Source organism: Leptodactylus fuscus, chromosome 5 (assembly GCF_031893055.1).
Source record: "Leptodactylus fuscus isolate aLepFus1 chromosome 5, aLepFus1.hap2, whole genome shotgun sequence".
Classification (NCBI taxonomy): domain Eukaryota; kingdom Metazoa; phylum Chordata; class Amphibia; order Anura; family Leptodactylidae; genus Leptodactylus; species Leptodactylus fuscus.
Window position 1 is genome coordinate 8051433 of NC_134269.1, and position 27298 is coordinate 8078730.

At 47.6% G+C, this 27298-nt stretch overlaps 1 protein-coding gene across 3 annotated transcripts in view; it reads right to left on the minus strand.

The window, feature by feature from the left end:
• The window catches only part of LOC142202331 (NACHT, LRR and PYD domains-containing protein 1a-like), a 58290-nt gene that overhangs the window by 25419 nt on the left and 5573 nt on the right, over positions 1 to 27298 (minus strand). For all 3 annotated transcript variants that reach the window (XM_075272406.1, XM_075272407.1, XM_075272408.1), the window contains exons 3-5: positions 6057 to 6344; positions 3676 to 3758; positions 1239 to 1300 (exon numbers count right to left, since the gene is read on the minus strand). In XM_075272406.1, the coding sequence (XP_075128507.1) occupies positions 1239 to 1300; positions 3676 to 3758; positions 6057 to 6344 (433 nt within the window). The remainder of the gene's footprint in view (positions 1 to 1238; positions 1301 to 3675; positions 3759 to 6056; positions 6345 to 27298) is intronic.

Sequence of the window (27298 nt, forward strand, 5' to 3'; positions counted from 1 at the left end):
AGCCAACTGGTGGAAGCTTCATTGCAGCCTGTTCACATTGGAGCTGCACAAAAACACATTTACCCAGTGAAGTTAACTGGTGAACGTATATTGCTCTCTGTTCACACTAGAACCGTACCCACATACTGCTGCTTAGCTCCAGCAGACGGCCGCCCTCCTGGGGCTTGTGGACCTTGACTGCCGTGACTACGGCAGTCAAGAGGTTCTGTCAAACTATAATTTTATATATACATATACAGAACCCTAACATTATGATTCTGTAGAAGGTTCTTTTAGTGACTGAATATTAATATTGAATATACCGTGTATCCTCGCGTATAAGCCGACCCAAATATAAGCCGAGGCCCCTAATTTTACCACAAAAAAACTGGGAAAACTTATTGACTCAAGTATAAGACTGGGGGGGGGGGAGAATGAAGCAGCTACTGGTAAATTTCAAAAATTAAAATAGTCAGAGTTTTTGGGTGCAGTAGTTGCTGGTGCTGGGAAATGGGAGGGGGTGCTTTAGTTGTCTGTCTGTCCCTTCCCTGAGCTTGAGGACTGGGTTTTCTTCCCCCACTTGGAATTCAGTCTGGCTGAATATAGGGTATCTGCAGTGCTCCTATTAAGCCCTTCCCGACGGAAAAGGAGCACTGCAGATCCCCTATATTCAGTAGACCGGGCACTGTCAGACACAGGGATACCTAATGTGTTTGTGTTTCTCAGTAATTTTCTACTTTTATATGTATTCTAGGGAAAGGAGGGATTTAGAACTTTTATTTATTTTATTTTATTTTATTTTTTAAAGATTTTTTTTATTTATTTTTTTTTTTTTACTATTTTATGGGAGATTCTATGCATTACTATTGCAGCTGGTCATAGACCCCCCCCCAAAAAAAAAAAAAAAAAAAAAAAAAAAATAAATAAATAAATAAAATAAAAAGCTTTTTTTTTTATTGCTGCTTGACTCGAGTATAAGCTGAGGGGGGTTTTTCAGCACAAAAGCTGTGCTGAAAAACTCAGCTTATACTCAAGTATATGCGGTAAAAGGTAAGTTGTTAATGTGTTTTTGGGCAGCCATTTAAGTTAAAAACACTGATTTATGAAAAAAAAAAACAAATAAGCTAAAGTTTTCTACTTAAATTTGATGATTGAAAGGAAAATTTAATTTATGTGAGGAAAGAATATGTAATGTGAATACTCTAAAAATAAAACCAGTGCAAAAACCTTGTGTTACAGGTTCACAGAAGGAAACTTACAGGTAATTGTGGCCAGCCTTGGTCGGAGTAATAACTTTCACAGGATCCTGATTAAACTGGTACTGTAAAGAAAGGATCAAAAGTGATAAAATTACAGAAAATGGTCTCATGATAAATAACATATCTAAGTCTCCATAATTAGGGTTGAGCGATCGGGATCAGAAAAGATCAGACATAGGTAGCCGGGGGATTTTTTCAATCACTACACAGTGTGGATTCTGACAATTAAAGCGTTCAATTGTTAGATTCCATGCTGTGTAGTGAATAGGATTGTTTTTAAAATCCGATCTCTGATTAGTAAAAAAAAATCCCATTGACTTGCATTGGGATCGGAATTGGGATCGAGATCGGGTTCAAATGAAAAATGATCGGAAATCGGATTTCAAAATCGATCCTGAAAAGTCAAGATCGGCTCAACCCTATCCGTAATCAATCAAAATATTATTTTGTTGAAAAATAAAGAATAGAATTATTCCATTTCCATGTACTTAAAGGGGACCTTTTACCACCTCCACCAATTCAAATGTTGTAATTAGTAAGTGCCACTTTACTGATTTTGGCACAACTGGACATTTTTTTTTCAACCCTAGCAATCATTTACAGTAATTTAATCGCATAATATGCTAATTAAGTTCTCTACTGTCAGGTGGGTGGTCCCTTTCTGTCTGCTCCACTCCAGGACCCCCAACCTGACAGTGGAGAGCCTAACTAGAATATTGGGTGCCAAAATTAACAGCACTAATTGCTAAGGAACGGTGGGGGCTAGAGAAAAAATTCCAACTTTGCTGGTTTCAGTAGAAGGATGTAAAGAGTTAGAGTTGGTGGAGGTGGTGAAAGGTCCTCTTTAAATGGAAAATATATCCCTTTACTTCATAGTAAAGAGATCTTTTCATTAGTGTCTACAGAAAATAGCAAAAGTCATTTCCTTCCCTTACTTTCTTACAAACATAGTAGATCACAAAAATTGGGCAAATGCATATCAAAACGTTTTTCAATATAAAAGGGCAGCACGGTGGCTGAGTGGTTAGCATTGTTGTCTTGCAACGATTGAGTCCTGCGTTCGAAGGACAACATCTACAATGAGTTTGTATGTTCTTCCCACTGTTTGTATAGGTTACCTCCAGGTACTTTGGATTTCTCCTGCACATCTTAGACATACTGGTAGGGAATTTAGATCGTGAGACTTACTCGGGACAGTGACTGACAATATCTCAGTAAAAGTGGTGCAGAATATAATGATAAGCGAATAAATAAGTGTCAACAATTAGAGATGAGCAAGTAATATTCGATCGTACTCGTACTCGATCGAGTACCACTCGCTGTCCGAATGTAAAAGTTTGATGCAGAACCAGCATTGATTGGCCGAATGCTATACAGTAAGCCAATCAATGCTGGTTCTTCTCCTACCTTTAGAAGTCTTCTCCGCGCTGCGTCCCCACGGCGTCTTCCGGCTCTGAATTCACTCTGCCAGGCATCAGGCCTGGGCAGAGCTGACTGCGCATGTCCGCGCTAAAAGAAAATGGCCGCTTTGACTGTAAGCAGCCATTTTCTTGTAGTGCAGGCATGCGCAGTCGGCTCTGCCCAGGCCCGATGCCTGGCAGAGTGAATTCAGAGCCGGAAGACGCCGTGGGGACGCAGCGCGGAGAAGACTTCTCGGAGGATCCAGCCCGACCCTCACTCGTGGACTTGGTAAGTATAATTTGATCGAATGTTGCCTACCCCTGAAACGAGCATTTTCCCCCCATAGACTATAATAGGGTTCGATATTCGATTCGAGTAGTTGAATATTGAGCGGCTACTCGAAACGAATATCGAACATTTTACTGTTCGCTCATCTCTATCAACAATTGATATAATTTCAGATATTAAAAAATATTATTTTATTCCCCATACATATTTGCAAAAATAGAAACAAGTAATAATTTCCAATGTCCTATCTGGTCAAGAAGAGGAATCAGAAACAGTTCATTTATTGTGGAATTGGCCAACAAATAAAAATATTCCGGATGAACTTTTATAAAAAGATCAATTACAAATATGGAGTCTTATGTCCCCCTTCTTCAGGTTCTAATGTTCTGGGAGATGATATATGTCTCTCAATGTTTTCTTTTTAACCAAAGTATTTGCTTTAATAGTTGGAACTTTGGTTTGTCTTTATTGTATGATTGAACTTGGTTAAGCAGATTAAATTATATGAAGGTTTTTAGAACAGAAATGCAATGACCTTGTTGCTACCTTTTCTGCCGTGGAGTGGGGATAGAGGAAGAAGTGAGGAATTTAATATGTATACCTTATAACTTTATTTAATATTTCTGGTCAAATAATAAAACAAGAAAAAAAAACATAGATTAAAAAGAAGAAAAAAAAAAAAGCCCCGTGGTTAGATTAGAAGGGATATTTAACCCCCTTAGGTTATATTAGATAATAACAATGTTACCTTGTCACACAGTTTACAGCCCATGTCATCTTCTTTCATCGCATTGTCACTCATCAGCAACATCTCAGAATCTTCACTTGTTTCTGTAAATAGCCATAGACAGACTATGGAGAACCGATGTTATATTACTATCTATATTCCCAAACAAAACTTGCTCTTGTGCCACCTTATGGAAGGTAGCTGCCTATAGATCAATGTATAGTGTTTGAGAAATCTATTGCCAAGATCTTAGATTAGAGCCAGACCAGTATCTCCTCCAAAAGAATGAGACCCATCTTCAGGTAGTTGTCATTTATCATTGAGAAGAACAATACTGGCTGACTAGGCGAGAGGTCGGAGACCTTGTGACATAAGTGTTTCTTAATTTCCATCAATAATGGACTTATTGTGATACAATTAAAGAGGAATTTTCATGGGTTTGGGCACAGGCAGTTCTATATACTGCTGGAAAGCAGATAGTGCGCTGAATCCAGCGCACTGTTGGCTTTTTCGATCTGTGCTCCGGGTAAAGCGCTTTTGGTCCAAGTACCGTAGCTCTTCACAGTCAGAAGGGCGTTCCTGACAGTCAGTCAGGAACGTTCTTCTCCACAGCAGTGCCTATCGCGCTGTACAGTGTGAGTGGGGAGGAACGCCAGCTCCCTCTGCTCACAGTGCTCGTCTGAAGTACGCGTATTATCAGGAGGGGAAGGAGGCGTTCCTATCTGCTCACACTGTACAGCGCGATAGGCGCTGCTGTGGAGAAGAACGTTCCTGAGAGACTGTCAGGAACGCCCTTCTAACTGTAAAGAGCTACGGTACAGGCACCGATAGCTCTTCACCCGGAGCACAGATCGGGAAAGCCGACAGTGCCCTGAATTCAGCGCACTGTCGGCTTTTCAGCAGTATATGGAACTGCCTGTACCCAAATCCATGAAAGGTCCTTTTTAAAGGGGTTGGTCTTCTTTCATCATGTTGTAGGTACAGTCAACCAACAAAGACTGAAATGGCTCTGATGGATTTCCTCTTATAGTAAGAGCTGATCCACTACTAGACAGCTGTGACTGCTCAGCTACAGTAGTCCCCAAGGGTAACATTTTTTAAGTGAATGGTCCTACTAAAACACAGTTTTAACCACTTCAGTACCGGGCCAATTTGTGGTCCAGGACCAGACACATTTTAGGTTTATTATGTATGTGCGGTTTTGAGGGCTGTAACATATTTCTCGTATGTCTCAGTCAACTAATTTTTGCGTCTTTTTTCGGGGACACATAGGGCTTTATTTTTATGTTATCTTTATTTTCGAATGTGTTTTAATTTTTTTATATCTGGGAAAATATAAACAAAATAGGAGGGAAATTGTGTCTGGTTTTCAATTATTTATTTATTTTTTTAAATTTAATAACACAAAGTGTCACTGAATAACTTTATAATATAGTTTTTCCTCTCCATTACGGTAATTTTTATTTTGTATGGTGTCGTCGGGGGTGGGGCTATAACCTTTAATAACGGCGTTTCATTAGTGTATTATTTATTTATTTTTTATTATTATTATTTTATTTACATTTTTTTAAAACTTTTTTATTATATTTTTATTTTTTATTTTTTTTTCAGATTGTGTCCCCATAAGGTAATAAGAGACCTTTGGGGACATCTGATCACTTATTTTTTTGTACTGGAGGCTGATTTCTCCTATAACTGGGGCTGGTACATTTAACCTCAGATACAGGAGGAATCCAGCCTCCTGCACACTGTATACACAGCTTACTGAGCTGATCTGGGGTCCTGTAGGACCCAGCAGCTCTGGTAAGACTCTGCTCCCACGTGTCTGCCGGGTCAAAGGGCAGCTGAATTATGGCAGCATCCATTGCTGTGTATACTGCGCTCATTGAGCGCTGTATACACAGCGATCGAGAAGTCAGGGGAGGTAATAAATCTGCCCTGCTATCTCTCTGGGAGCTCTGGCTGAAGTTACAGCTGGCTCCCAGCTTCAGTAGCTGCACGATCTCCGTGCAGCTGCTGTGTTCTGATGGACGTACAGGTACGTCCTGTCAGAACTAGGCAACCACTTCCCGGACGTATATAGTCTATGGGCAATCCGGAAGTGGTTAAGACTCACATTGCAGAAAAGCAGCATTTTTTGGCACAGATTTTTTTTTTTTTTTTAAAGCCAAAACCAAGAATGGAATGGGAAATATCTAGAAAGTTCTTATACTTCTGCTCAATTCATTTCTGGCTTTGGCTCATCAAATCCGGCAACATTTACAATAAAAAGAGCAACGTGAGGCCTCGGCCTCAAATATTTGTATCAGAGTGGAAAATTAAGAAGAAAGTATTGGACCATAAGAGTATACACTATATACAGAAAATATGTGTGCCAGCGTACAGATGACATGTATACTTACTGCACTCTTCTAATTGTGATGATTTTCTTAAATTTTTCAAGTCATTGATGACCTTGCGATTGTACTTATATAAGATCTGATAAACCTTCTGCTTCTCACAGACATCCCAGTCTCTGACAATATAATACAGACATCTCATCCTGTCCTCAGTGTCAGATATTTTTAATATATCATCACGCTCATCTTCCGTCAGAGGACTGCTACAATACAGATCAATGACAGCTGGATATGGAATTTTTATTCTTTCAACCAGGGCCTGTTTGTGTCTGTCTATGAAATGTTCTCCATCTATAAAGACAAAAAACAACAACACAAGAACCATATAAGGGGTGAGATCAACAAGCTATCAACATAGGGAAGGTCAGTCAGAGGTATCTGTAAGTCCTATGGAGGATTTCTACTGGTTTTCAAAACTTCTTTTAGCATCTACAATAACGTTGTAAGTTGTTTAGAAATTTTCTGAAATGGTACATGATCTTCCAGACGATGGAATGAGAGATGCACCTTCTTCTGGATATACATAGTAGGATTATAGGTTGAACACAGTGGCGTAACTACCGCAGAGGCAGCGGAGGCCATTGGGGGGCCTGTTGACAGCCGCTACCGTTGCGTTTTTTTTGGGGTTTTTTTAATACGCCGTTTAATAGGCAGTTACGGGCACAATTTACTTGCTGATCCTGGCTGAGCCGGGATCGTTAAGTGACACCGCGGGCCCCACAAATACTATCATTATACTCTTTGCAGATCCCCGAGTACAATGATCGGAGGCCCGGGAGAGGAAAGGGAACGTAACAAACACTGTTACTTACCTCTCCATGATCCTGCCAGGCCTCCGTCCTAGTTGTCTGACGTCACATGAACCCGGCCTGCTTCCTGGGTCATGTGACGGCCGACGTCATAGAAGAAGGATGGTAGCGGAGAAGACAGCTTAGGAGCCAGGGGACAGGTAAGAAAGTAATTTTTTATGTTTTTATGCCCCGGGTCTCCAATTATTATACTCTGGGGTCTCAAAAGACTGTAATACTGTGTGCAGGGGCCACTATGGGGGATAATACTGTGTGCAGGGGCCACTATAGGGTATAATACTGTGTGCAGGGGCCACTATGGGGGATAATACTGTGTGCAGGGGCTACTATGGGGGATAATACTGTGTGCAGAGGCCACTATGGGGGATAATACTGTGTGCAGGGGCTACTATGGGGCATAATAGTGTGTGCAGAGGCCACTATGGGGGATAATACTGTGTGCAGGGGCCACTATGGGGGATAATACTGTGTGCAGGGACCACTATGGGACATAATACTGTGTGCAGGAGCCACTATGGGACATAATACTGTGTGCAGGGACCACTATGGGGGATAATACTGTGTGCAGGGGCCACTATGGGACATAATACTGTGTGCAGGCGCCACTATGGGGGATAATACTGTGTGCAGGGGCCACTATGGAGCATAATACTGTGTGCAGGTGCCACTATGGGGGATAATACTGTGTGCAGGGGCCACTATGGGACATAATACTGTGTGCAGGGGCCACTATGGGACATAATACTGTGTGCAGGGGCCACTATGGGGTATAATACTGTGTGAAGGAGCCACTATGGGGGATAATACTGTGTGCAGGGGCCACTATGGAGCATAGTACTGTGTGCAGGTGCCACTATGGGGGATAATACTGTGTGCAGGGGCCACTATGGGACATAATACTGTGTGCAGGGGCCACTATGGGACATAATACTGTGTGCAGGGGCCACTATGGGGTATAATACTGTGTGAAGGAGCCACTATGGGGGATAATACTGTGTGCAGGAGCCACTATGGAGCATAATACTGTGTGCAGGGGACACTATGGGACATAATACTGTGTGCAGGGGCCACTATGGGGGATAATACTGTGTGCAGGGGCCACTATAGGGTATAATACTGTGTGCAGGGGCCACTATAAGGGATAATACTGTGTGCAGGGGCTACTATGGGGCATAATAGTGTGTGCAGAGGCCACTATGGGACATAATACTGTGTGCAGGGGCCACTATGGGACATAATACTGTGTGCAGGAGCCACTATGGGACATAATACTGTGTGCAGGGACCACTATGGGACATAATACTGTGTGCAGGGGCCACTATGGGACATAATACTGTGTGCAGGGGCCACTATGGGGGATAATACTGTGTGCAGGGGCCACTATGGGACATAATACTGTGTGCAGGGGCCACTATGGGGACATGATACTGTGTGCAGGGGCCACTATGGAGCATAATACTGTGTGCAGGGGCCACTATGGCGAATAATACTGTGTGCAGGGGCCACTATGGGGAATAATACTGTGTGCAGGGGCCACTATGGGGTATAATACTGTGTGCAGGGGCCACTAATGGACATAATACTGTGTGCAGGGGCCACTATGGGGCATAATACTGTGTGCAGGGGCCACTATAGAGCATAATATTGTGTGCAGGGGACACTATGGGACATAATACTGTGTGCAGGGGCCTCTATGGGGCATAATACTGTGTGCAGGGGCCACTATGGGGGATAATACTGTGTGCAGGGGCCACTATGGGGCATAATACTGTGTGCAGGAGCCACTATGTGGGATAATACTGTGTGCAGGAGCCACTATGGGACATAATATTGTGTGCAGGGGCCACTATGGGGGATAATACTGTGTGCAGGGGCCACTATGGGGCATAATACTGTGTGCAGGGGCCACTATGGGGGATAATACTGTGTGCAGGGGCCACTATGGGGCATAATACTGTGTGCAGGAGCCACTATGGGGGATAATACTGTATGCAGGAGCCACTATGGGACATAATACTGTGTGCAGGGGCCACTATGGGACATAATACTGTGTGCAGGGGCCACTATGGGACATAATACTGTGAGCAGGGGCCACTATGGGCATAATACTGTGTGCAGGGGCCACTATGGGACATAATACTGTGTGCAAGGGCCACTATGGGGGATAATACTGTGTGCAGGGGCCACTATTGGGGATAATACTGTGTGCAGGAGCCACTATGGGACATAATACTATGTGCAGGGGCCACTATGGAGCATAATACTGTGTGCAGGGGACACTATGGGACATAATACTGTGTGCAGGGGCCACTATGGGGGATAATACTGTGTGCAGGGGCCACTATAGGGTATAATACTGTGTGCAGGGGCCACTATAAGGGATAATACTGTGTGCAGGGGCTACTATGGGGCATAATAGTGTGTGCAGAGGCCACTATGGGACATAATACTGTGTGCAGGGGCCACTATGGGACATAATACTGTGTGCAGGAGCCACTATGGGACATAATACTGTGTGCAGGGACCACTATGGGACATAATACTGTGTGCAGGGGCCACTATGGGACATAATACTGTGTGCAGGGGCCACTATGGGGGATAATACTGTGTGCAGGGGCCACTATGGGACATAATACTGTGTGCAGGGGCCACTATGGGGACATGATACTGTGTGCAGGGGCCACTATGGAGCATAATACTGTGTGCAGGGGCCACTATGGCGAATAATACTGTGTGCAGGGGCCACTATGGGGAATAATACTGTGTGCAGGGGCCACTATGGGGTATAATACTGTGTGCAGGGGCCACTAATGGACATAATACTGTGTGCAGGGGCCACTATGGGGCATAATACTGTGTGCAGGGGCCACTATAGAGCATAATATTGTGTGAAGGGGACACTATGGGACATAATACTGTGTGCAGGGGCCTCTATGGGGCATAATACTGTGTGCAGGGGCCACTATGGGGGATAATACTGTGTGCAGGGGCCACTATGGGGCATAATACTGTGTGCAGGAGCCACTATGTGGGATAATACTGTGTGCAGGAGCCACTATGGGACATAATATTGTGTGCAGGGGCCACTATGGGGGATAATACTGTGTGCAGGGGCCACTATGGGGCATAATACTGTGTGCAGGGGCCACTATGGGGGATAATACTGTGTGCAGGGGCCACTATGGGGCATAATACTGTGTGCAGGAGCCACTATGGGGGATAATACTGTATGCAGGAGCCACTATGGGACATAATACTGTGTGCAGGGGCCACTATGGGACATAATACTGTGTGCAGGGGCCACTATGGGACATAATACTGTGAGCAGGGGCCACTATGGGCATAATACTGTGTGCAGGGGCCACTATGGGACATAATACTGTGTGCAAGGGCCACTATGGGGGATAATACTGTGTGCAGGGGCCACTATTGGGGATAATACTGTGTGCAGGAGCCACTATGGGACATAATACTATGTGCAGGGGCCACTATGGGGCATAATACTGTGTGCAGGGGTCACTATGGGACATAATACTGTGTGCAGGGGCCACTATGGGGCATAATACTGTGTGCAGGGCCACTAATGGACATAATACTGTGTGCAGGGGCCACTATGGGGGATAATACTGTGTGCAGGGGCCACTATGGGGCATAATACTGTGTGCAGGGGCCACTAATGGACATAATACTGTGTGCAGGGGCCACTATGGGGAATAATACTGTATGCAGGGGCCACTATGGGGAATAATACTGTGTGCAGGGGCCACTATGGGGGATAATACTGTGTGCAGGGGCCACTATGGGGGGTAATACTGTGTGCAGGGGCCACTATGGGGCATAATACTGTGTGCAGGAGCCACTATGGGGGATAATACTGTGTGCAGGGGCCACTATGGGGGATAATACTGTGTGCAGGGGCCACTATGGGGGATAATACTGTGTGCAGGGGCCACGATGGGGGATAATACTGTGTGCAGGGGCCACTATGGGACATAGTACTGTGTGCAGGGGCCACTATGGGGCATAATACTGTGTGCAGGGGCCACTATGGGGGATAATACTGTGTGCAGGGGCCACTATGGGGCATAATACTGTGTGCAGGAGCCACTATGGGGGATAATACTGTGTGCAGGGGCCACTATGGGGGATAATACTGTGTGCAGGGGCCACTATGGGACATAATACTGTGTGCAGGGGCCACTATGGGACATAATACTGTGTGCAGGGGCCACTATGGGACATAATACTGTGTGCAGGGGCCACTATGGGCATAATACTGTGTGCAGGGGCCACTATGGGGCATAATACTGTGTGCAGGGGCCACTATGGGGGATAATACTGTGTGCAGGGGCCACTATGGGGCATAATACTGTGTGCAGAGGCCACTATGGGGGATAATACTGTGTGCAGGGGCCACTATGGGGGATAATACTGTGTGCAGGGGCCACTATGGGACATAATACTGTGTGCAGGGGCCACTATGGGACATAATACTGTGTGCAGGGGCCACTATGGGCATAATACTGTGTGCAGGGGCCACTATGGGGCATAATACTGTGTGCAGGGGCCAATATGGGGGATAATACTGTGTGCAGGGGCCACTATGGGGCATAATATTGTGTGCAGGGGCCACTATGGGACATAATACTATGTGCAGGGGCCACTATGGGGCATAATACTGTGTGCAGGGGTCACTATGGGACATAATAATGTGTGCAGGGGCCACTATGGGGCTATGGGGGATAATACTGTGTGCAGGGGCCACTATGGGGCATAATACTGTGTGCAGGGCCACTAATGGACATAATACTGTGTGCAGGGGCCACTATGGGACATAATACTGTGTGCAGGGGCCACTATGGGGAATAATACTGTATGCAGGGACCACTATGGGGAATAATACTGTGTGCAGGGGCCACTATGGGGAATAATAATGTGTGAAGGGCCACTATGGGGAATAATACTGTGTGCAGGGGCCACTAATGGACATAATACTGTGTGCATGGGCCACTATGGGGCATAATACTGTGTGCAGGGGCCACTATGGAGCATAACACTGTGTGCAGGGGCCACTATGGAGCATAATACTGTGTGCAGGGGACACTATGGGACATAATACTGTGTGCAGGGGCCACTATGGAGCATAATACTGTGTGCAGGGGCCACTATGGAACATAATACTGTGTGCAGGGGCCACTATGGGGCATAATACTGTGTGCAGGGGCAACTATGGGGGATAATACTGTGTACAGGGGCCACTATGGGACATAATACTGTGTGCAGGAGCCACTATGGGGGATAATACTGTGTGCATGAGCCACTATGGGACATAATACTGTGTGCAGGGCCACTAATGGACATAATACTGTGTGCAGGGGCCACTATGGGGCATAATACTGTGTGCAGGGGGCACTATGGGGGATAATACTGTGTGCAGGGGCCACTATGGGGCATAATGCTGTGTGCAGGGGCCACTATGGGGGATAATACTGTGTGCAGGGGCCACTATGGGACATAATACTGTGTGCAGGGGTCACTATGGGGGATAATACTGTGTGCAGGGGCCACTATGGGGCATAATACTGTGTGCAGGGCCACTAATGGACATAATACTGTGTGCATGGGCCACTATGGGGCATAATACTGTGTGCAGGGGCCACTATGGAGCATAATACTGTGTGCAGGGGCCACTATGGGACATAATACTGTGTGCAGGGGCCACTATGGAGCATAATACTGTGTGCAGGGGACACTATGGGACATAATACTGTGTGCAGGGGCCACTATGGAGCATAATACTGTGTGCAGGGGCCACTATGGAACATAATACTGTTTGCAGGGGCCACTAAGGGGCATAATACTGTGTGCAGGGGCCACTATGGGGGATAATACTGTGTACAGGGGCCACTATGGGGCATAATACTGTGTGCAGGAGCCACTATGGGACATAATACTGTGTGCAGGAGCCACTATGGGACATAATACTGTGTGCAGGGCCACTAATGGACATAATACTGTGTGCAGGGGCCACTATGGGACATAATACTGTGTGCAGGGGCCACTATGGGGCATAATACTGTGTGCAGGGCCACTAATGGACATAATACTGTGTGCAGGGGCCACTATGGGGGATAATACTGTGTGCAGGGGCCACTATGGGGCATAATACTGTGTGCAGGGGCCACTAATGGACATAATACTGTGTGCAGGGGACACTATGGGACATAATACTGTGTTCAGGGGCCACTATGTGACATAATACTGTGTGCAGGGGCCACTATGGGGAATAATAATGTGTGCAGGGGCCACTATGGGGAATAATACTGTGTGCAGGAGCCACTAATGGACATAATACTGTGAGCAGGGGCCACTATGGGGGATAATACTGTGTGCAGGGGTCACTATGGGGGATAATACTGTGTGCAGGGGCCACTATGGGACATAATACTGTGTGCAGGGGCCACTATGGGGGGTAATACTGTGTGCAGGGGCCACTATGGGGCATAATACTGTGTGCAGGAGCCACTATGGGGGATAATACTGTGTGCAGGGGCCACTATGGGGGATAATACTGTGTGCAGGGGCCACTATGGGGGATAATACTGTGTGCAGGGGCCACTATGGGACATAGTACTGTGTGCAGGGGCCACTATGGGGCATAATACTGTGTGCAGGGGCCACTATGGGGGATAATACTGTGTGCAGGGGCCACTATGGGGCATAATACTGTGTGCAGGAGCCACTATGGGGGATAATACTGTGTGCAGGGGCCACTATGGGGGATAATACTGTGTGCAGGGGCCACTATGGGACATAATACTGTGTGCAGGGGCCACTATGGGACATAATACTGTGTGCAGGGGCCACTATGGGACATAATACTGTGTGCAGGGGCCACTATGGGCATAATACTGTGTGCAGGGGCCACTATGGGGCATAATACTGTGTGCAGGGGCCACTATGGGGGATAATACTGTGTGCAGGGGCCACTATGGGGCATAATACTGTGTGCAGGGGCCACTATGGGACATAATACTATGTGCAGGGGCCACTATGGGGCATAATACTGTGTGCAGGGGTCACTATGGGACATAATACTGTGTGCAGGGGCCACTGTGGGGCTATGGGGGATAATACTGTGTGCAGGGGCCACTATGGGGCATAATACTGTGTGCAGGGCCACTAATGGACATAATACTGTGTGCAGGGGCCACTATGGGACATAATACTGTGTGCAGGGGCCACTATGGGGGATAATACTGTGTGCAGGGGCCACTGTGGGGCATAATACTGCGTGCAGGGGCCACTATGGAGCATAATACTGTGTGAAGGGCCACTATGGGACATAATACTGTGTGCAGGGGCCACTATGGAGCATAATACTGTGTGCAGGGGACACTATGGGACATAATACTGTGTGCAGGGGCCACTATGGAGCATAATACTGTGTGCAGGGGCCACTATGGAACATAATACTGTGTGCAGGGGCCACTATGGGGCATAATACTGTGTGCAGGGGCCACTATGGGGGATAATACTGTGTACAGGGGCCACTATGGGGCATAATACTGTGTGCAGGAGCCACTATGGGGGATAATACTGTGTGCAGGAGCCACTACGGGACATAATACTGTGTGCAGGGCCACTAATGGACATAATACTGTGTGCAGGGGCCACTATGGGACATAATACTGTGTGCAGGGGCCACTAAGGGGCATAATACTGTGTGCAGGGGGCACTATGGGGGATAATACTGTGTGCAGGGGCCACTATGGGGCATAATGCTGTGTGCAGGGGCCACTATGGGGGATAATACTGTGTGCAGGGGCCATTATGAGACACAATACTGTGTGCAGGGGCCACTATGGGACATAATACTGTGTGCAGGGGTCACTATGGGGGATAATACTGTGTGAAGGCCACTAATGGACATAATACTGTGTGCAGGGGCCACTATGGGGTATAATACTGTGTGCAGGGGCCACTTTGGGACATAATACTGTGTGCAGGAGCCACTATGGGGGATAATACTGTGTGCAGGGGCCACTATGGGGGATAATACTGTGTGCAGGGGCCACTATGGGGGATAATACTGTGTGCAGGGGACACTATGGGGCATAATACTGTGTGCAGGGGACACTATGGGGCATAATACTGTGTGCAGGGGCCACTATGGGGGATAATACTGTGTGCAGGGGCCACTATGAGACATAATACTGTGTGCAGGGGCCACTATGGGGTATAATACTGTGTGCAGGGCCACTAATGGACATAATACTGTGTGCAGGGGCCACTATGGGACATAATACTGTGTGCAGGGGCCACTATGGGGGATAATACTGTGTGCAGGGGCCACTATGGGGCATAATACTGTGTGCAGGGGCCACTAATGGACATAATACTGTGTGCAGGGGCCACTATGGAGAATAATACTGTATGCAGGGACCACTATGGGGAATAATACTGTGTGCAGGGGCCACTATGGGTAATAATAATGTGTGAAGGGCCACTATGGGGCATAATACTGTGTGCAGGGGCCACTAATGGACATAATACTGTGTGCAGGGGCCACTATGGAGCATAATACTGTGTGCAGGGGCCACTATGGAGCATAATACTGTGTGCAGGGGACACTATGGGACATAATACTGTGTGCAGGGGCCACTATGGAGCATAATACTGTGTGCAGGGGCCACTATGGAACATAATACTGTGTGCAGGGGCCACTATGGGGCATAATACTGTGTGCAGGGGCCACTATGGGGGATAATACTGTGTACAGGGGCCACTATGGGGCATAATACTGTGTGCAGGAGCCACTATGGGGGATAATACTGTGTGCAGGAGCCACTATGGGACATAATACTGTGTGCAGGGCCACTAATGGACATAATACTGTGTGCAGGGGCCACTATGGGGCATAATACTGTGTGCAGGGGCCACTATGGGGGATAATACTGTGTGCAGCGGCCACTATGGAGCATAATACTGTGTGCAGGGGACACTATGGGACATAATACTGTGTGCAGGGGCCACTATGGAGCATAATACTGTGTGCAGGGGCCACTATGGAGCATAATACTGTGTGCAGGGGCCACTATGGAACATAATACGGTGTGCAGGGGCCACTATGGGGCATAATACTGTGTGCAGGGGCCACTATGGGGGATAATACTGTGTACAGGGGCCACTATGGGGCATAATACTGTGTGCAGGAGCCACTATGGGGACATAATACTGTGTGCAGGGGCCACTATGGGGGGTAATACTGTGTGCAGGGGCCACTATGGGGGGTAATACTGTGTGCAGGGGCCACTATGGGGCATAATACTGTGTGCAGGAGCCACTATGGGCATAATACTGTGTGCAGGGGCCACTATGGGGGATAATACTGTGTGCAGGGGCCACTATGGGGGATAATACTGTGTGCAGGGGCCACTATGGGACATAGTACTGTGTGCAGGGGCCACTATGGGGCATAATACTGTGTGCAGGGGCCACTATGGGGGATAATACTGTGTGCAGGGGCCACTATGGGGCATAATACTGTGTGCAGGAGCCACTATGGGGCATAATACTGTGTGCAGGGGCCACTATGGGGGATAATACTGTGTGCAGGGGCCACTATAGGGCATAATACTGTGTGCAGGGGCCACTATGGGACATAATACTATGTGCAGGGGTCACTATGGGGCATAATACTGTGTGCAGGGGTCACTATGGGACATAATACTGTGTGCAGGGGCCACTATGGGGCTATGGGGGATAATACTGTGTGCAGGGGCCACTATGGGGCATAATACTGTGTGCAGGGCCACTAATGGACATAATACTGTGTGCAGGGGCCACTATGGGACATAATACTGTGTGCAGGGGCCACTATGGGGGATAATACTGTGTGCAGGGGCCACTATGGGGCATAATACTGTGTGCAGGGGCCACTAATGGACATAATACTGTGTGCAGGGGCCACTATGGGGAATAATACTGTATGCAGGGACCACTATGGGGAATAATACTGTGTGCAGGGGCCACTATGGGGAATAATAATGTGTGTAGGGCCACTATGGGGAATAATACTGTGTGCAGGGGCCACTAATGGACATAATACTGTGTGCATGGGCCACTATGGGGCATAATACTGTGTGCAGGGGCCACTATGGAGCATAATACTGTGTGCAGGGGCCACTATGGGACATAATACTGTGTGCAAGGGCCACTATGGAGTATAATACTGTGTGCAGGGGACACTATGGGACATAATACTGTGTGCAGGGGCCACTATGGAGCATAATACTGTGTGCAGGGGCCACTATGGAACATAATACTGTGTGCAGGGGCCACTATGGGGCATAATACTGTGTGCAGGGGCCACTATGGGGGATAATACTGTGTGCAGGGGCCACTATGGGGGATAATACTGTGTACAGGGGCCACTATGGGGCATAATACTGTGTGCAGGAGCCACTATGGGGGATAATACTGTGTGCAGGAGCCACTATGGGACATAATACTGTGTGCAGGGCCACTAATGGACATAATACTGTGTGCAGGGGCCACTATGGGACATAATACTGTGTGCAGGGGCCACTATGGGGCATAATACTGTGTGCAGGGGGCACTATGGGGGATAATACTGTGTGCAGGGGCCACTATGGGGCATAATGCTGTGTGCAGGGGCCACTATGGGGCATAATACTGTGTGCAGGGGCCACTATGGGGGATAATACTGTGTGCAGGGGCCACTATGAGACATAATACTGTGTGCAGGGGCCACTATGGGGTATAATACTGTGTGAAGGCCACTAATGGACATAATACTGTGTGCAGGGGCCACTATGGGGTATAATACTGTGTGCAGGGGCCACTATGGGACATAATACTGTGTGCAGGAGCCACTATGGGGGATAATACTGTGTGCAGGGGCCACTATGGGGGATAATACTGTGTGCAGGGGCCACTATGGGACATAATACTGTGTGCAGGGGCCACTATGGGGTATAATACTGTGTGAAGGCCACTAATGGACATAATACTGTGTGCAGGGGCCACTATGGGGTATAATACTGTGTGCAGGGGCCACTATGGGACATAATACTGTGTGCAGGAGCCACTATGGGGGATAATACTGTGTGCAGGGGCCACTATGGGGGATAATACTGTGTGCAGGGGCCACTATGGGGGATAATACTGTGTGCAGGGGCCACTATGGGGGATAATACTGTGTGCAGGGGCCACTATGGGGGATAATACTGTGTGCAGGGGCCCCTATGGGGCATAATACTGTGTGCAGGGACCACTATGGGGTATAATACTGTATGCAGGGGCCACTATGGGACATAATACTGTATGCAGGGACCACTGTGGGGTATAATTCTGTGTGCAGTGGACACTATGGGACATTATACTGTGTGCAGGGGCCACTATGGACATAATACTGTGTGCAGGGGCCACTATGGGACATAATTCTGTGTGCAGGGGACACTATGGGACATAATACAAATCAAATCAAATCAAAAAAGCTTTATTGGCACGTCCGAATAGATATTTGGCATTGCCAAAGCTAGTAAAGTGGGGGGGGGGGGGAGTTGGACTCGGGTGGGTGAGTGGTGGGGGTGGGGTGGATGGTTTGGGGTATAACAGTCCATGGAGTCTCATCTTCCTCTTCGTTGGTGACTGCTATATGGGGGGGGGTTGGAGGTGGGGTGGGGCGGGGCGGTTGGTTTGGGGTATAACAGTCCGTGGAGTCTCATCTTCCTCTTCGTTGGTGACTGCTATATGGGGAGGTGGGGGTGGGGTGGGGTGGGTGTTTTGGGATAAATATAACAGTCCGTGGAGTCTCATCTTCCTCTTGTTTGGTGACAGCTGGACACGTATTGGGCAGCGATCTCCACAGTGGCCTCTTCTTCTCCCAGTAGGATGTAGAGTTTCCTCTTCTCTTCTGCAGATATGAAGTCTGGGATGTGGGCAGACAGTCTTTGGTAGTAGACGGCCCTCACAGCTGAGTATTTGGTGCAGTGTAGCAGGAAGTGGGTCTCGTCTTCTAGGACCCCCTGGTCACAATGCTGGCACAGTCTCTTCTCCCGTGGCTTGTACGTCTGCCTGTATCGCCCCGTCTCTATCTCTAGGTTGTGGGCGCTCAGTCTGTATCGGCTCAGGGTCTGTCTGTGTTTGGGGTGGCGTATTCTCTCCAGGTAGGTGGCCATGGTGTAGTCCCTTTGTAGGGATTGGTACACGGTGAGTTTCTTGGAGTTATTTATTTCATTTCTCCATTCTTCAATGTACCGCTCTCTGTTTGCCTCTGTGGTCGCCTTTATTTCGGCCTTGGTTATCATCTGTTGGTGTTTTTGGTTTGGTGGTTGGCTGTTGTTTGGTTGGTGAGTGTCTGGTTTGCTCAGGTGGCTTAGCCATGCTTGGTGGTGGTAGGAGTTGGGCTTGCTCCCCTGGATGTGTGCCTGGAAAGCTAGCGCCCTCTTCTGTATGGTGAGCCATAGGGGGAGTCTGCCTAGCTCTGCCCTGCAGGCCATGTTGGTGGTGTTGCGATGGACATGGAGCAGGTATTTGCAGAACTCCAGGTGGAAGTTCTCTGTTGGGCTGGAATCCCACTTTGACTGGTCTGGGTAGGTGGCTGGGCCCCAAACCTCACTGCCATAGAGAAGGATCGGGGAGATGACAGCGTCAAATATCTTCATCCAGACCCTCACCGGTGGTTTGAGGTGGTACAGTTGTCTTCTGATGGCGTAGAAGGTTCTGCAGGCTTTTGCTTTCAGGGTTTCTATTGCTGCTTTGAAGCTTCCTGATTGGCTGAGCTCCAGCCCCAGGTCGGTGTAGCTGTTGGTTTTCTCCAGTGTGGAGCCGTTCAGTGTGAATTGTGGGGTGGTGGAGGCTTTATTGTGGCCCTTCTTCTGAAATACCATGACTTTGGTCTTCTTCTGGTTGATGGGTAGGGCCCATGTGGTGCTGAATTTTTCCAGCACTGACAGGCTTTCTTGGAGGTCTTTCTCGGTGGGGGCCAGGAGTAGGAGGTCATCGGCATACAGCAGGAACTTCACCTCTCGATTGTTCAGGGTGAGCCCTGGGGTTGGTGAGGCCTTCAGGACTGTAGCCAGTTCATTGATATAGATGTTGAAGAGCGTTGGGCTCAGGCTACAGCCTTGTCTGACCTCTCGGGCCTGTTGGAAGTATGCTGTCCTTTTCCCATTCACCTTCACACTGCACTGGTTTCCGGTGTAGGAGCTCTTGATGACGTCGTACGTTCTTCCTCCTATTCCACTCTCTAGTTTTAGGAGTAGGCCTGGGTGCCATACTGAGTCGAACACCTTCTTAAAGTCCACGAAGCAGGCGAATATCTTGCCTCTTCTGGTGTTGTGGACGTGTGTCTTGATGAGGCTGTGCAGGGTGTAGATATGGTCTGTGGTGCGGTGGTTTGGCATGAACCCTGCTTGGCTCTTGCTGAGGACCCCATGTTGTGTGAGGAAGGTGAGGATTCTGTTATTGATGATGCTGTTGAACAGTTTCCCCAGCGTGCTGCTGATGCAGATCCCTCTGTAGTTGTTGGGGTCATAATGGTCCCCATTTTTGTAGATGGGGGTTATGAGCCCTTTGTTCCAGTCTTCGGGGAAGTGTCCAGCATTGAGCCCGAGGGTGAATAGCTTTGCCAGTGCCGCGTGTATTGCTGGAGGGCTGTATTTGATCATCTCTGGTAGGATGCCGTCAGGGCCACTGGCCTTTTTGCCTTTCAGCAGGACAATACTGTGTGCAGGGGCCACTATGGGACATAATACTGTGTGCAGGGGCCACTATGGGACATAATACTGTGTGCAGGGGACACTATGGGACATAATACTGTGTGCAGGGGCCACTATGGGGGATAATACTGTGTGCAGAGGCCACTATGGGGGGATAATACTGTGTGCAGGGGCCACTATGGGACATAATACTGTGTGCAGGGGCCACTATGGGGGATAATACTGTGTGCAGGGGACACTATGGGACATAATACTGTGTTCAGGGGCCACTATGGGACATAATACTGTGTGCAGGGGACACTATGGGACATAATACTGTGTGCAGGGGCCACTATGGGGGGATAATACTGTGTGCAGGGGCCACTATGGGACATAATACTGTGTGCAGGGGCCACTATGGGGGATAATACTGTGTGCAGGGGACACTATGGGACATAATACTGTGTGCAGGGACCACTATGGGACATAATACTGTGTGCAGGGGACACTATGGGACATAATACTGTGTTCAGGGGCCACTATGTGACATAATACTGTGTGCAGGGGCCACTATGGGACATAATACTGTGTGCAGGGGACACTATGGGACATAATACTGTGTGCAGGGGACACTATGGGACATAATACTGTGTGCAGGGGACACTATGGGACATAATACTGTGTGCAGGGGCCACTATGGGACATAATACTGTGTGCAGGGACCACTATGGGACATAATACTGTGTGCAGGGACCACTATGGGGCATAATACTGTGTGCAGGGACCACTATGGGGCATAATACTGTGTGCAGGAGCCACTATGTGACATAATACTGTGTGCAGGGGCCACTATGGGGCATAATACTGTGTGCAGGGGCCACTATGGGACATAATACTGTGTGCAGGGGACACTATGGGACATAATACTGTGTGCAGGGGACACTATGGGGTATAATACTGTGTGCAGGGGACACTATGGGGTATAATACTGTGTGCAGGGGACACTATGGGGTATAATACTGTGTGCAGGGGACACTATGGGACATTATACTGTGTGCAGGGCCACTATGGGACATGAATACTGTGTGCAGGGGCCACTTATGGGGTATAATACTGTGTGCAGGGGCCACTATGGACTTAATACTGTGTGCAGGGCCACTATGGGGTATAATACTGTGTGCAGGGGACACTAGGGGGATAATACTGTGTGCAGGGCCACTATGGGTATAATACTGTGTGCAGGGGCCACTATGGGACATAATACTGTGTGCAGGGGACACTATGGGGATAATACTGTGTGCAGGGGACACTATGGGGGATAATACTGTGTGCAGGGGCCACTATGGGGTATAATACTGTGTGCAGGGGCCACTATGGGACTTAATACTGTTGGCAGGGGCCACTATGGGGTATAATACTGTGTGCAGGGACACTATGGGGGATAATACTGTGTGCAGGGACACTATGGGGGATAATACTGTGTGCAGGGGCCACTATGGGGTATAATACTGTGTGCAGGGGCCACTATGGACATAATACTGTGTGCAGGGGACACTATGGAACATAATACTGTGTGCAGGGCCACTATGGGACATAATACTGTGTGCAGGGGCCACTATGGGACATAATAATGTGTGCAGGGGACACTATGGGGTATAATACTGTGTGCAGGGGACACTATGGGGGATAATACTGTGTGCAGGGGCCACTATGGGGGATAATACTGTGTGCAGGGGACACTATGGGACATAATACTGTGTGCAGGAGCCACTATGTGACATAATACTGTGTGCAGGGGCCACTATGGAGCATAATACTGTGTGCAGGGGACACTATGGGACATTATACTGTGTGCAGGGCTTACTAAGGGACATAACAGAGTGCGGAGGAGGGGGTCGGTCCTAGGTCTTCAGCATCGGTGTCGGTTGAGGGGCCCATGTCAAAAGTTCGCCACGGGGCCCCACCATCTTAGTTACGCCACTGGTTGAACACCTTAGAATTACCAGTATGTGTTTACACAACTTTATAATTAGAGATGGACAAACCTCACAAGATATTTTTTTGATGAATATTCCTGAGGTTCAGCCCTCCGATTCTTTTCAGGCCAAGCTTTTTTGGCACAAACCAGAAATGCTAATATTATATTCTGAGGTCTTCTGTACTCAAGGGAATAAAAATAACAAAGTTATATTCACCTTTCCTCACCTCCTCTGAGGATCCTCACGGCATTCGGCAGTCCCACGCAGTCCACTTCCAGCCTCTAGCTGGTGCCACACACCCTGGGGTCACCGCTGAGGCCTATGATTGTGTCTCAGCAGTCACATAGGGCGTAGTTGTCATGGTGCTTTGACCAACATAATAACATCGTCGTGACCATGAGACCCAATCACAGACCATAGTGGTGACCACATGACGTCAGCCTAAGGCCAGAAGAGAAGACCACTGGATGCCCCGGAGAGGTGAGTATAACGGTTTGTTTCGAATAGCACTCGCTCATCTCTACTCCTGACCTATTTCTGATGGAAAGCTGCAGCATTCCATATTTCATAGACAAATACAGGTGACTAGAGATGAGCGAACAGTAAAATATTTGATGTTCGTTATTCGTTCCGAATAGCATCTCAATATTAGACTACTCGAACGAATATCGAACCCCATTATAGTCTATGGGAGAAAATGCTTCGTTTCAGGGGATCCACCATTCGACTCAGGAGGGTCACCAAGTCCACTATGACACCCAGGAAATGATGCCAACACCTCTGGAATGACACTGGGACAGCAGGGGGCGCATGTCTGGGGGCATCTAACACACCAAAGACCCTCTATTACCCCAACATCACAGCCTAACAACTACACACTATACACACTCACTACAACCTCTATCAAAGTGGGAAAATACCTGGAAACCTTCTTTACTGCCCAAATGGATGACACAAACCCCAATTTAATCTCAACAAACATTAACAACCACCCCTTTAAATCATTGTGTGTGTGTGTGTGTGTGTGTGTGCGTGTGTGTGTGTATGATGTGGTAAGACCTTCCAAAATTCACTTTTAAGAACCTTAACATGAGTCTTTCCAAATTAATTTACAAGCCCTTTAACTTAGTTCAGCCTTGCATCAGCAGAGATGTGATAGCCCTTTGGGTGAATTGAGCCTTTAAAAAGCAGTGTATTTGGCCCTTGGAGTGAGTAGAGCCTTTAAAAAGCAGGGTTTTATGCCTTTGGGTGAGCGGAGCAATGCAGCAGCAGTGTTTAATTTTTTTGGCCCTTGGGGTGACCCCTAAAAATGAGATTTCAGGCCCTTGGAGGTGAGCCCTTAAACATTAATTTTTCAACCCCTTGGGGGTGAGCCCTAAAAAATTATTTTTGCAGGCCCTTGGGCTGGAGCCCTAAAAAATTGATTTGCAACCCCCTGGGGGCGGGGGGGAGATAATGGAAATGTGTATGTGTATATATATATATAATATATATATATATATATATATATATGTACATTTTCACATGCAGAATTAGGGGCTGGGGTTGTAGGAGGAGGAGGAGGAGAAGTAAATTGTTTGCTGACCGAATCTCTCCAGTACCTTGACTATGGAGTGGATACTCAGCTGAGTATCCACGTCCTCGCCCACGTCCCCTGCTGCTACGTTGCATGATTTTCTAGCTAGCTATTATTGAGCTCTGAAAAGAGCTGTTATTATTCACAATTCCTGCCTAACTAAAGCCCTGTATCGCACTGACAGTCTGACACCGCACTCTCTCTATGACTCCAAAACGAGAATGAGACGAAGATGGCCGACACTATTCTTAAGAATGGGAGGTCACATGTTTTCGGCAGCCAATGGGTTTTTTCATTTTTTTCACTTCTTCCGTTGTCGTAGTTCCTGTCCCACCTGCCCTGCACAGTTATTGGTGCAAAAAAAAGCACCAGGGAGGGTGAGAGGGATACAAATTTTTACTGCATATGCGGCCTTGTATTCGATTGTGAACAAATACATCGAACGCCATGGCACAAGTTGATGATTTTTGGAAAAAAAAAAAAAAAAAAAAAGCTATCCTACTAGGTATTGTGACACCACACAACATGGCCTGGCCAGGATTTTGCTGGGTGAGGCACTTGACATAGTCCTGTTACTTGGCACTCTGGTAACAATGATCATAATTTTGACATCTTTTAGAGCATCTTTTCAGGTCTCCAAGCCCCTGTATTAGTTAGGTTGCTCTCCCAGCGCACAGCGCCACCTGCGGGCCAGTCTAAGTCATGCTTTCACCCTACTGAGCATGCTCAGACCTTTGGAGCCGCTCTCAGGCTAAGTGCCATTTCTCCCCTATTGAGCCTGAGCGGTTAGATCATGACCACCGCCCTATTGGGCGGAGACTTCCCTTTAAATAGTGTGAGCTGACGGCCATCCGGGCTCACACTTTGATTGAATTTTCCTAATGTCCACGGAAGCTTGTTTAATGACAGTAGTCAGGGATTAGGCTCCAGTATTGCAGGCAGGTTGTCAGACTAGGCCTCTGTGTGGGGTTTCTCTGCTTCTCCTGGGTGCTGTTAGGTAGGACCTGTAAACCCCGAACTGTCAGCTCTACACCAGGGCTAGGAGCGGTAGAGACTGTTCCAGCCTGAGGAGCTGCAGCAGGTTTGGTCTCTGATATAGCCTATGTAAACTATCAGACTTCATTGGTAACTCCTAGTTGTGTGGCAGGAGCATGTCAGACTTCCGTGGTGGCTTCTAGCTGTTTGCAGAGCACCCCTAGCTGTGCAGGGGAATATGTGTTTGCTGACCTGGGGTGAGTGTTAACCCTTAGCAGCCTAGTTTGTTTCAGCAGTATTGGTGCACCTGGCCAGTGACCTTAACTGGCAGGGTTTAGTTGCACCGTGTTCACATTGAGTATCGCACCACAACACTGTCACTGCATTTTTTTCACATTGAGTACTGCGCCGCACCTCGGCCAGTGTGTGTTGCACCCTGTTCACATTCAGTTCAGACATACAGCCGCCCATTTGGGCCTGTGGACCTTGCTGCAGTGTCTTGCAGCCCAGAGGTTCTGTTGTTCAAAAAATATATATATATATATATATATATATATATATATATATATATATATATATATACACTCACCGGCCACTTTATTAGGTCCACCATGCTAGTAACGGGTTGGACCTCCTTTTGCCTTCAGAACTGCCTCAATTCTTCGTGGCATAGATACAACAAGGTGCTGGAAGCATTCCTCAGAGATTTTGGTCCATATTGACATGATGACATCACACAGTTGCCGCAGATTTGTCGGCTGCACATCCATGATGCGAATCTCCCGTTCCACCACATCCCAAAGATGCTCCTCTATTGGATTGAGATCTGGTGACTGTGGAGGCCATTGGAGTACAGTGAACTCATTGTCATGTTCAAGAAACCAGTCTGAGATGATTCCAGCTTTATGACATGGCATTGCATTATCCTGCTGAAAGTAGCCATCAGATGTTGGGTACATTGTGGTCATAAAGGGATGGACATGGTCAGCAACAATACTCAGGTAGGCTTTGGCGTTGCAACGATGCTCAATTGGTACCAAGGGGCCCAAAGAGTGCCAAGAAAGTATTCCCCACACCATGACACCACCACCACCTGCCTGAACCGTTGATACAAGGCAGGATAGATCCATGCTTTCATGTTGTTGACGCCAAATTCTGACCCTACCATCCGAATGTCGCAGCAGAAATCGAGACTCATCAGACCAGGCAACGTTTTTCCAATCTTCAATTGTCCAATTTCGATGAGCTTGTGCAAATTGTAGCCTCAGTTTCCTGTTCTTAGCTGAAAGGAGTGGCCCCCGGTGTGGTCTTCTGCTGCTGTAGCCCATCTGCCTCAAAGTTGGACGTACTGTGCGGCGTTCAGAGATGCTCTTCTGGCTACCTTGGTTGTAACGGGTGGCTATTTGAGTCACTGTTGCCTTTCTATCAGCTCGAACCAGTCTGGCCATTCTCCTCTGACCTCTGGCATCAACAACGCATTTCCGCCCACAGAACTGCCGCTCACTGGATGTTTTTTCTTTTTCGGACCATTCTCTGTAAACCCTAGAGATGGTTGTGCGTGAAAATCCCAGTAGATCAGCAGTTTCTGAAATACTCAGACCAGCCCTTCTGGCACCAACAACCATGCCACGTTCAAAGGCACTCAAATCACCTTTCTTCCCCCCCATACTGATGCTCGGTTTGAACTGCAGGAGATTGTCTTGACCATGTCTACATGCCTAAATGCACTGAGTTGCCGCCATGTGATTGGCTGATTAGAAATTAAGTGTTAACGAGCAGTTGGACAGGTGTACCTAATAAAGTGGCCGGTGAGTGTATATATACAGTATATACGGTATATATATATATATATATATATATATATATACACAGAACCGTAACAGCAAGTCACAGAGTATCTAATTAGGACACAGATCTCCTATACCTTAAGGGATCCTCCTATTTTCTGTTCCCAATAGGCTCCTACAGAATCTGTTAAGTGTACAGCTTTTCTTTTACTAGAGTCTTTACTGATATACCATATGCCAGCTAGAAAGATGCTCACTACCAATCACAGAGAACACAACCTTATGATTTTGGCATCAGCAGGTTTCTATATGTGAACATGGCCACCTCCTACATGTGCAATGCTTGAGCTCTTCTGTGGGTGCATGGGCCAATGATCAGCCATGATGGAGCC